General features: G+C 33.1%; 2 protein-coding genes across 2 annotated transcripts; one reads left to right on the forward strand and one right to left on the reverse strand.

Annotated features, from left to right (window-relative positions):
• Positions 1-114: 114 nt before the first annotated feature.
• On the reverse strand, positions 115-2,802 carry RA-5 (RAS 5). Its single transcript, XM_018123299.2, has 8 exons — positions 2,586-2,802; positions 2,073-2,145; positions 1,698-1,745; positions 1,562-1,609; positions 1,213-1,284; positions 957-1,112; positions 688-791; positions 115-433 (listed from the first exon to the last, which is right to left on the reverse strand). Exons 1-8 carry the CDS (start codon positions 2,597-2,599, stop codon positions 337-339), a joined length of 612 nt encoding a protein of 203 aa, XP_017978788.1. The 5' UTR covers positions 2,600-2,802; the 3' UTR covers positions 115-336.
• Positions 2,803-8,984: 6,182 nt separating this feature from the next.
• On the forward strand, positions 8,985-10,112 carry LOC18614487 (uclacyanin-3-like). Its single transcript, XM_007052272.3, has 2 exons — positions 8,985-9,233; positions 9,603-10,112. Exons 1-2 carry the CDS (start codon positions 9,080-9,082, stop codon positions 9,974-9,976), a joined length of 528 nt encoding a protein of 175 aa, XP_007052334.3. The 5' UTR covers positions 8,985-9,079; the 3' UTR covers positions 9,977-10,112.
• Positions 10,113-11,803: the final 1,691 nt, after the last annotated feature.

The following is an 11,803-nucleotide window of genomic DNA, read 5'->3' on the forward strand; positions in this document are numbered from 1 at the left end:
GTTTTGGGGTCAATCTGAGTTCCAATGGTTTACAGGAGGAAGCTGAAGGTGGTTGGTTAAGATGAAGAGTTCTAATTCAGAATGCACTTAAAAGAGATGCAGCGGCATACACAGTTAAAGAATCCATGACAGCAGGAAGAACACTATTATTTAATCAATAATCATACATTGTATAACCCTTCACATTAGCAAGTGTAGAAATGAATGAGATCCTCTAATGAGGTTGGTCCAGAAGGAATAAGTTTTCAACTTAAAGAGTTAAGAAACACGTAATCTTACATGCCATGAGAGGCAGCAAACTGCAGAAGAAATAGAACTTCCTAATACGCCAGACTTCTAGGAAGAACAGCAGCCACTCTTTTGTGCAACAGGCTGTCCTCGGATCTGTACCGTTGGAGGCTTCGCATTGTTCATGGCTGGTTGGCTTGCCATTCTGCATTCAGAGGAAATTTAAGAAGTGAGCAAAACATGCAAAAGTAATTGACAATCAACGGAAACCAGAATTTGAGCATTCATGAGGTAAATTACATCACAACAAGATTGTTGATTTAGAAGTTGTTGGTTCAGATTGACATATAAACCCAAACAGCCAGAAGATACCATTCAACTGTACAGACTTCTAGACCTGCAATGACTTATCTTCGTAATTGATACTACTAAACTATTTACGAAAATGAATATGGGTACCTATCCTTGATGGAAGCAGCCATGGCCATGAAAGCCTGTTCCACGTTTGTGGCATCTTTTGCACTGGTTTCCATAAAAGGTATGCCAACTTCATCTGCAAATGCCTGAAAGAAGAAAAACAGCTAGATGTAGAAATGGATAGGGCAAGGAATGAAATATAACACCGACAGTAAATTTGATGATCATACAGCTCTTCACAGCAAAAACCTGCTATAAAGGGTTTCCCCAAAAGAAATTAATCTATGCTTTACATGTCAAACTAGCAATACCTTAGCAGTCTCAGATGACACAACTTTATTTGCAGTAAGATCACACTTGTTTCCAACCAGCAGTTTGTTAACATTATCACTAGCATAGCGATCAATTTCATTCAGCCACTGCTTGACATTATTGAAGCTTTCTTGGTCTGTCACATCATAAACGATCTAATAGAGGAGCCACCAGTAAAAGAAATAAAAAATTATGGAAAGTATAAATAAGGATTGAAACCACAAAAAAAAGAAGTAAAAGGAAAAGATCACCCACAATTATGCCATGAGCCCCACGATAGTAGCTGCTAGTGATTGTCCTAAACCTTTCTTGTCCAGCAGTGTCCCACTGTACATTACACCAAGAGCAAACTAACTAGTTAATCATCAAGAAACCATTAAGAAGCGAAATAATAAGAATGCAAGTTTCAAGGTTTATGAGCAACTTAGTATGACTATATTAATAAAATCACAATATACAGAAGGAAACACTAGCAGCTGAAGAAGAACATGAGCAGTCAGCCCATTCTCCCAATAAAGGCATACTACCTCAAAGGACCTACAATAGAAAATAGTCAAGGAAATAGATTAAATAAAAAAAAATCTGTACAGAAAGGAAAACATACAATTTGAAGTTTAATGGTCTTCCCATCTTGCTCCACGGTGCGTATTTTCTACCAAAAATAAAGAGACAAAATTAGAATAATTGCTATAAATATTGGCATTTAAAAGTCAAGTTGGCGCTAAGGACTGTCTACTCACAAAATCAACCCCAATGGTGCTTATGTAACTTTCTATGTATGAATCATCCTGCATTAAAGAAAAAAAGTTCACATAATAATCAGGTTCAAGAATTAGCCCTGCAAAACCATCCAAATATACAACTAAAAACAGTGAAAAGATTCAGATGCCAAAACTGTCCTCTTGTCCAAACAATAAAAGCATTTCACCAGGCAAAGTACGAATTTTACTCATTCATACACAGCATACACGATAAAACTTTTTAATCAATGATGATTACAATGGCAAAATACGCACTAAAAATCAAACATGAATAAAAACATTCACATCATAGATTCTAAAAAATAAATACGTTTACTTTTAAATTCCAATTTCAAAAGAATTCTAGAAACTTACAGCAAATCTCAAAAGAAGACAAGATTTTCCAACACCAGAATCTCCAATAAGCAGAAGCTTGAACAGATAGTCACTGCAAAAGATTGCAATCAGTTGATTTACATACTTTTCGATAATGATTTTAACTGACATAGATAATAATAAAGAACAAATCAAAGCTCTCACCAAATTCCCCTTTATTTTAAGAAAAATTTCTAAACAATAAACAAATCCCCAGTTGCAAATATGACAAAAATGGAAACAAAAACAGAAGAAAAAACACATATCAATTCCATCAACAGATCTGAACAAAATCTCATGAGTCTAGGGTTAACTTTAACAAGCACGATTATCGTTACACATGAAATTCATGTAATTCCAACGCTATCAAACCGACGAAAAAGAAATAACGTCACCAAATTAGGAAAAGAAAGGAAAAATATATTTTTAAAAAAAGAAGGCTTAATCTAAACAACAACACATACAAATTAAAACATATTAAATACGAATGTAGACAGAGGCAGAGAGAGTTACTATTCAGGATTCATGGTAACCAGAAGATAAAAAGGGGATCGAAGGATAAGGTCGCCGGAGCCTAAATGAAATTTCCGGCGATATATCACCAAGATCTCGCACCGATTTCGCCGAAAAAGGTCAGCGGAGAAAAGATGAAGGAGACCACGAGGAGAAATAGAGAAAAACCAGAGGCTGAAATGACACGCAAGAGAGCCTGAATCACAGAGATATGCACCAATTCATTTCCTTTAAATGACTTCTCGGGATTTAACCCAAAAAAGAAAGACTTTCTCGGGTCAACTAAATGGGCCCCCGAAGTTTCGGCTCAAAGCATCTTAAAAATTGGGATAATGGATCTGGTCCACTTTGATTAAGGCCCAAAAAGTTTTTGGGCTTACGGCTCAGTCCTATAAAGAACCCGAAACCCTCTTTGCTATTTAAAATTGGGGATCTGACTATTTGGAAATTTTGATTGTTTTAGCTATAAATTTTGTGCAATATCAATAAATTAAATATTATTATTTTGTTAATAAATAAATTTAATATCTTTTATTTTATTCTTACTAACACTTTGCTTCCACTTATTGAGTATTTTGCTACCAACTATAAATATTTGCACTCAATTTGAAAGTTATTGCTTTCCTTGATTAAAAAAGTCTTAATTATGACATAATATTTGAAAACCTCTCAATTATTCAAAAAATTTCATATAAATTTTTATTCTTCTTTTACATTTAATTAAATATTTTGATTTTTATTTTAAATTAGATAAATTTTTATAACTAATAGTTGATTAATTATTATTAATTAAAATATTACTTATCATTTTATAATCATATGATCTTAACATAATGCTAACGTGACACTGATATAAAAAATAAAAATATCATATGATTATGTTATCATATCGTTTTATTATTTATTATTTATTATGATATATCACATATTACGTCAATTTTATATTATATAAAATGACAAGTGACATTTTTATTAATAATAAAATTTATTTGATTTAAAATAAAAATATAAAAATTTGATTAAATTTAAAAAAAATTATTTAAATTTTTAATAATAGAGTTGGTGTTAGTACATACCCTTACAGATTTCCATGCGAGATTAGGTCATTCTCTTGTGATAAGCAGTTTTCCTTTACCTTCCTCTGAACAAGTCTGGTCTGCTTGCCTTTTTCCGACAAGGTCGGCAATTGATTGCACATACTGCATTCAAATTTCAAACCAGTTATTGACTTGTTGCTCATCACCCTATTCATCTGTCTCTATCTTTTAGCTAGTATGGTATTGTTTGTACGTAATTAAATTTGCAACATGAAAAGTGAGGTCATCAATGGAGGAACCCTCCAAAACTGAACTACAGAGTTTCCTCTGTTTCGATCTACGTCACCAAGGTTTCCAACTTGCCAGAGAATCTAAAACAACAAGTGGGACATAAAACTGGAGGGCAGACGCATTATCTACCATGTGACATTCATTAATAGGAAGCTGAAAAAGCTTGCTCAAATATTGCCCTCTGCTCCTGGCTGGTGAGCCATTCGATCCCTATTTTTTTCCCCTTCTGGGTTTGATCACAAAATGCAAATGGACAGACCATGACAACCATTGAATATCGAACCCAACATCTTCGTTTGCTGTAATCAAAGCTGTCCGAATTTGAGTTTTCAATGTTCGGTTGTACATTGAAGGCTTCACATCATACAGAACACTACCTTAACAACTAAGAAGCTCCTCCTCTGTTTTGTTTTTACTCCTGACGTATTAAAAAGAAAAAGTTGATTTGCATCGCTTAGCAAACAATTCCTTCCCCCAGAATGAAAATCTAAGTAAATAAAACGTGTGCAATATAAATACGCAAGTCCATGCAGCAGCAGGCTAGGCACTTTTAGGAGAATTGAAGCCTCAAGCCTCAGGGTACGCCATGAACGTTACAGAGTGACTGCTTTGAAGAATCTACATGTATATGGATTACATTTTCATGTCGTTTCGTCATCATCAGTATCTTGAATAGAAGGGAAGATTTGGGTCATTTTTATCTTCCATTTTTGAAATGTTTTTTTGCATTGTTTTTGTGATGCCACCTTGTTTCTGACTTGCACTGGTCTCTTTGCATGGATCAACTAATAATTCACCTGGTAAGTTCTTGCAATCACTTCTAACCAATCAATGACCATCGCCATTACCAATATGCATGATGCCAGCCCCCGAGCGTTGCAGTGATTTCCCAAATGAATTCTGTGATCATTGTTTTGATTTTGTTTTCAGCTTGTTCTTTGATTTGCCGGAGTTTATCAGTGCAAAACTTTCATTCCGGTTCAAACAAATTCTAGCTTTTCTTTCCTTTCCGATGAACAAGTCTGGGCTGCTTTGTTTACAAGGTTTGCTATTGAATCTTTTTACAGGATTCAAAACCAGTTGCTGCTCTGTTTTGGAGACAAAATCTTGATACGTAACACAAATCTTTCCGCCATTGCTTTCTGCTCATGCAAACTTGGTGTTACTATTTGGAAATTGTGATTTGTCTGCATTGTTTGATTTCAATAAATAGCTTTCTAAAATTCTATAATTTTGGATTCTTGACACCATTTCTTCATATGCAAATATCAATTTATATTTAGAAAAAAAATCGAGTTTAAGCTTTGTAATATCAATTTAATTTTTTTTTAGAGTTATGGGTTTTTTCCATAATATTAAAAAATTCAAAGTTGAAATGCTTTAGTTCAACTTTTCTAAAACATAATTGCAAAAACAATACTTGCAATGAGATTTCTACTAATAATTACTTAGTAATATAATATACATGCAAGTATTTATTTTTAATTTTTGTAGGGACAAAGGATTTACAAATATTTTTCCCTGTTTTTATTTCTTTTTAACTTTTTAAATGGTTAGATTTGAGTGAAAGTTAATGAAAGAAATTATTAATTTGGAAGGTGCTAAGTATATTGGCCATGCTTTTAGATGTAATTTAATTTAGTTACTCTTTTTTCTATTAAATTACTCGGGTTTTTTTATTTTTTATTTTTTAAATATCTCAAAATATTTTTTTAAAACACCGAATATTCTTACTTTCTATGTTATCTATTTATTTTTCATATTAAAAAAATAAAAATATATTTTAATATAAAATGTAGCAAAATTAAAGTTTTTATTTTCATTTTAGTAAAACTCAAAGAAAGATAAAGAAAAAGAAACTGTAAGAGTACTACTTACTAACTAATTCTTACCTTTGGAAGATTAAAATTAATTCTATAGAGTAATTAATTTTTTTTAAATAGGTTTAGTGTAAGAAATTATATTTATAATGAGATATCATTGTAAAAGGTTGTAATTGAAAAATGTAAAAATGGTAAGAGGCATGAGAGCAAATTTTGGAAGAAGGCTAAGGCATAATTACGCGCGAAATGTGACTTCATTGTATGAGCCCGCTTCGTGTGGATCTCCTCGCGTTACTGAGTTAGAAACGTGGACTATAGCACATCAACATTCGACACGTGTCACTTACACGTAAGCAAGGAGCATTACGCTCCCGCCAAAAAAAAACCACCCTGGATGTTGACTGCCAGCACTGACAGCTACTTTCCAATGTCTAACGTGTAAAACACTCGTACTCAAGCAACGGCCCCAACAACTTGCGAGATGATGAATAATCGGATATACGATTCATATGAAAAATATAGGGAACGGTGATCTTAAGTATTAAGTAGCCTTTTTGTTCATAAATACAGAAGTGCAGATGATAGCAAGAGAAAAGCCACGAGAGAACTTTAAGATTGTTGGTGTCAAAAGGTCAAGGTGAACATGGGCCCATAACGCCTTGATGCTGATCCTGAATGGGTACCAGGAACAACGTTGCTATACAGTTGAGGTTACTCTCTCACACACCATATGAAGCGTGAACGTTTTAGTATATTTCCATATTTTCAACGTCAGACATGAGCCCCCCACGGAGGTTCATGTGGAAAATAGTCAGCACAAAACAAACGTTGATTAGAATATGTGTTTCTTTTTAACTTATGCTAGCATGATATTGCTGATGCGGTTAACATTGAACTTGTATGCTGCGTCCACTCTTGTTTGGTTGCAGAGATGATAGAATTACTCTTCTGACCCTCGGTTTCGATGCAACTTACTCTATTGGACAATTGGCCTAAAGAACAAAGAGGAGAAAGTCGAGGGTCTTCGAAGGTCAATTTTTGCTTCTAGAGCAAAACAGAGTCTCTCTCGTCTGGTTGGCTAGGCTTGGAATCTCGGGTTCACATTATGGCACAGAGGGAATTCTTGTCATATCTTAGAAAAGAGAACGATGGTGTGGTCTTCTTCAAATGTTTTTCACTAGAAACATTGATCCTACTACATGAAAAGAGGTTTGCAAATGTTCATGATCAGTTTACAGTTACGTGGTGACGTCTGTTGTCCAGAAGTGGTTTTGGACAATGTCAAACCCGACAGGATTAAAACCGCCCACAGGTATTGGCCTCGAAACTGGCTTTGTTGGACACTAGTTCTGCATCTAGCCCAAGTTCCCCCAAAAAAAGTTTGTGAAGTTTATTCCGTCCAGGGTTCTTTGCATCTGATTCGCCCCTGCAGCCAGTCAAAACCTCCAATGCAACTGACACCTGTTCGACAGAAAAAGACTGTGAGGGGTATAACACTTGACGAGGATCTTTCAAGGGAGAGCTGGTGAGTGCAGACCGAACCAGCTTTACTGGGTCGAGGCCTAAAATTTCCTTATGGTGCAATTGCAATTTCATTCTCTGCAGGCTTATAGTTTGATTTGCTTTGGGTCAGGCCGTGGATGAACCAACTCTTTGCCCATAGAATTAAATAATTAACTATTGAAATAAGCTTGGAGGAGGACAAAATATTTAAAGCTTAAGATCTTTACTCTAAATTTAAACATTTCATATTCAGCCTTCCCTTACTGTTCATGGTGACCAAGATAGTCATCACCAACTGGATTATGTGTACAGCTCGAAATTCTGATTCTTTACGCAAAGGGGTTGAAGAATTTGGCTTAGAAAAGGGATGGAAACTTTTGACTGTGCATTTATCTACGTTGGTTTCTACAAAAGGTTGGCCACAACATTGACCTTATATCTTCCATGCCATGGTCGAATTGGTGTAGCTTCTCTTTAAGTTGCCTGAGGTGAAGAAGTCATTGTTACTTCAAGAAGTGTGCAAACCGAATAATCCGGTCGAGTTAATCGATTAAATCAAATTTATTTTTGAATTAATTAAATAATCGAATTAATCTAATTATCTTTTGATTAATTCGGTTTCAATCAAAAAAAATTTTCACCTAAACTTTGTTTGCCATTCATCCAAATTGTTAATAGTAGACAGTAAAAGACAGAGCAGATTCTTGTGAATAAACAAAAGCACTGTTTTACCAAACCCCACCAACTCCTTAACCATTCATTGTCAAAGTAAGTGACGATCATATGCTGTACATAACTAATACTCCTAAAAACTTCATTAATAATTTTGAAGTGGGGGAGATGGTGGGTTCAGATATCTAATCTCCGTCTCTCTAGAGACACATTAGGAGGCGATCATGAATAAATTTATACGTTCAATAATGAAGTCATTGTTCCTTTGAAGTTTCAAATTATTCTCTTTCAGCTTTGGCTTATACATCTCTGCTCCAAAGTTCCTTTTTCCGGGTAGTTCCTATCTGAATTGATTTGGCTTGATTAGGTTGGTGATGTATTGGCCTATCGGGTTAGGTATGATGGGAAGTGTAGTGAAGAGAACAGGATCAATTCAACCCTGTCTCAGTTCAGACAACTTGATTCTCTAAAAGTGTTGAATGGAGGTGAGTTGGGTTTACTTCTATGTCACATAAGCCAAAGATTTTGAAATGTAATGTCTTGGCTGAAATGTTAAGGAGAATACACTAAGTTTAAGATTTATCACAACAATCGAAATTTAAAGAAAAAACTCGTCAATTTCAATTGAGTAAATTTTCAATAACTTTCACTTCCTTAATTTATACTTAATTAATTCAATTTTTTTTTATTTATCTCTCTTTTGGAATGTATCAAAATAAAAAAATTTTAGACATTGAATATTTTAATTTTATTATATTGCGATTAATTTTTCATATTTTTTATTGTCTCATATTAAAAAAGAATTCAACGTCTATATTATAAATATATCAAAATTAGAAATATATATTTTAAAACTAAAGAAATAAAAAACTAGAGAGAAGGTGGGAGCCAAACCTACCATAAGCTTTTTGATTGAAGTCAGAAGACAAGAGGCAGCCCCATATATATATATATATATTTTCAAATTGATTTGGTGAAGGACAAGATAGAAGAATACTAAGCAAACAATTATTAGTGTCTCAAGTAAGAATAAAACAGATAAAGTGCTTGACTTTTGCTTCTATAAATGTTAACATTGCCTTTCTCTATGTAACAATACAACGTGCTAACAAACCCCTTGTGCCGTCCTCTTCTTTTTTCCTTCTCCAAGCAAAGGCTTTTGAAACATATGGCTTTAGCGGCTGCTTTCCTCCTCCTTCTGCTGGCCACTCCGGCAGCTTACGCCGTGCAATACACCGTAGGCGATAGCACCGGCTGGACCAGCACTGGTGATTACACGACTTGGGTTCAAGGGAAAACATTCAACGTAGGCGACACTCTTCGTAAGTAGTTACTTGCCACATTCAGTAATTTAATTGGAATAACTAAAAATATGATTTCGTTTTCGTATCATGGAATAATCATTTCTTAAAAATATGAAATAATTAATTTCGATCTATTTGGTATTATTATTCCATCTTTTGTAAGATTAAGTCCAAATATTTTAGAACATTTTATGATTTTTTTTTCATTAATACTATGTGTATGGATAATTTGTGTTTCTGTGTGAGATCAGGCTGCTAAAATTTTGAATTTATAAAAAAAATTAAATTTTTTAATTAAAAAACACCACAAAATGATATGTGAAAAGAACTAAAATCACACATTATAATTCAAATTTGACTTTTTTTTTTGTTTTTATTTCTCTGTAGTGTTTAAATACGATAGCAGCCACAAGGTGGACGAAGTATCCAAAAGCGACTATGGGAACTGCAACAGCGGAAATTCTCTGAAATCCTACAGCGACGGTAACACCGTCATCACTCTGTCCACCGTAGGCTCGATGTATTTCATATGCCCCACCGTGGGACATTGTGCGGGAGGCATGAAGCTAGCCATCGACGTCGTAGCAGCCAGTGGCAACACGCCCTCCACCTCATCTCCTCCGTCTGGTTCACCTAGTGGCTCATCATCATCACCCCCGCCACCGCCTACCCGTAGCGGAGCACCTAGCATCATGAATAATGCCGGTTTGATTCTAGGCTTTTCGCTCGTGTTGGGAGCCGTCCTTGCAGTTATGAGCTAGGGGAGAGGCAGTGCTATATTGTTATTGCTTTATTGCTTTTGCTTTGTTCAATATTCTGTGTGATTTTTTTCTCCTTTCTGTACCCAGAGATTTAGATTTATGTCTAAATAAATTACCTTGATTTATGATTAAAAAAGGGTTTTATTTTTAATTATTCATCATTATCAGAACTATGAGAAATATCCAATTATACATAAACATTTAGAGACGGAAAAAATATAACTTCTAATGTGCACTGATAAGCTTTAAACTCTCGTACATAAACATTTCAAAGAACAAAAATATGGTTGAATTGAATGCTCCTGGCAGCAAATTGCAGGTTTCAACAGAAGATTAACTGGTTCTACAAAGTCACAGCTAAGAACCCAGTCAAATTTCAGTTGAAGAGAAAATGTGGCGCATGACAGGAAGTCTTGACATGACTTGACAGCAACATCATACCATAATATAATGTTTTTAATGCACCCAGTTAATTAGTTTAAGGTTGGGTAAGACATCATTATCAGATGAGTAACACGTTGTCTTTATTTTATCAGTCAATCACCACCTAAACTCCGAGACAATGATTAGCAAAATTCAATAAAAAAAATTATAAAGAATAATTTTTTTAATAAAAATATTTTAAAAATAATCATCAAAATAAATTTAATTATTTTTAATTATATTTAAGCATAATTTGATAAAAATACTTTTAAAACTATTTCAAATAAATTAAATCATTCATCACGATTTCTTTCCATTTATATTTTCGATTTCTCTTTCTCATCATCCTACTCTCTTTAATTTTATCGATTTCTCTTTTCGGTATTCGTCTGCTATACTCTCGATTTTTTTCTCCCACACTTTCAGATTTCTCTTTCTTGCGCTTTCAAGATACCAATCGATGGTTTTGATGTATTTGGATTGGTGGCTATTTGAAAATTTTAATTTTTAGATATTTTAGATAAAACTAAAATAGTTGAAATAGATTATAAATGTTTGAAATAGCTTTTAATTGGATTAATTCATAACCTAAACACCAATAAACTCAAAATTTTGAAATTTATAAATTTATGTTTTCAAAAAAAAATTAATTTTTAGTTAAAATAGGTGTTTTAGATAAAAAACTTTATATTTTAATTTATGAAAACATATAAAAAACATTTTAATTGATGCCAAGTTGTCAAAAAAAAATGAAGAGAGTTGAGAGGATTTGAAATTTTAGTTCGTAAGTCATAACAACATTTTAAGCATTAAAGTGCAACAAAATGTTTTGAATATGATGTGTAACAATAATATTTTTTCAACATGATATGTAATAACAATATTTTTTTTCAACATAACGTGTAACAACATTTTTTAACTATGGCGTGTAACATACTTTTGTATATGACGTGTAACAATAATATTTTTTTCAACATGACATGTAATAACAGTATTTTTTTCAACATGGTAACAACCTAACCATAGTATGTTATATGTTTTTGTATATAACGTGTAACAACCTAATCATAACTTGTAACAATTTAAGTATGGTGTGTAATATATTTTTATACATGACATCTAACATAATGACGTGTAATTTCATTAAGAATAATTTTATTTAATTTAATTAAAAATAATTAAATTTATAAAAAAACTATTTTTTAAAATATTTTATATTTAAGAGTTATTTTTAAAAATAGTCCTAAAAAAATGGTATCTTCCCATAAGGATGCAATACATCAATGTCAGATATCCATATATTGAAATTAATTTAACTTTCTTTTGACTGTATCCACCACTGGAAAGGAAATAGAATGGCAAATTGAGTTGTAAGGAAGACAGTGACTAGTAGTTGGTTTTTTT

This window comes from Theobroma cacao, chromosome 1 (genome assembly GCF_053813885.1).
Source record: "Theobroma cacao isolate CCN51 chromosome 1, ASM5381388v1, whole genome shotgun sequence".
Taxonomy (NCBI): Eukaryota; Viridiplantae; Streptophyta; class Magnoliopsida; order Malvales; family Malvaceae; genus Theobroma; species Theobroma cacao.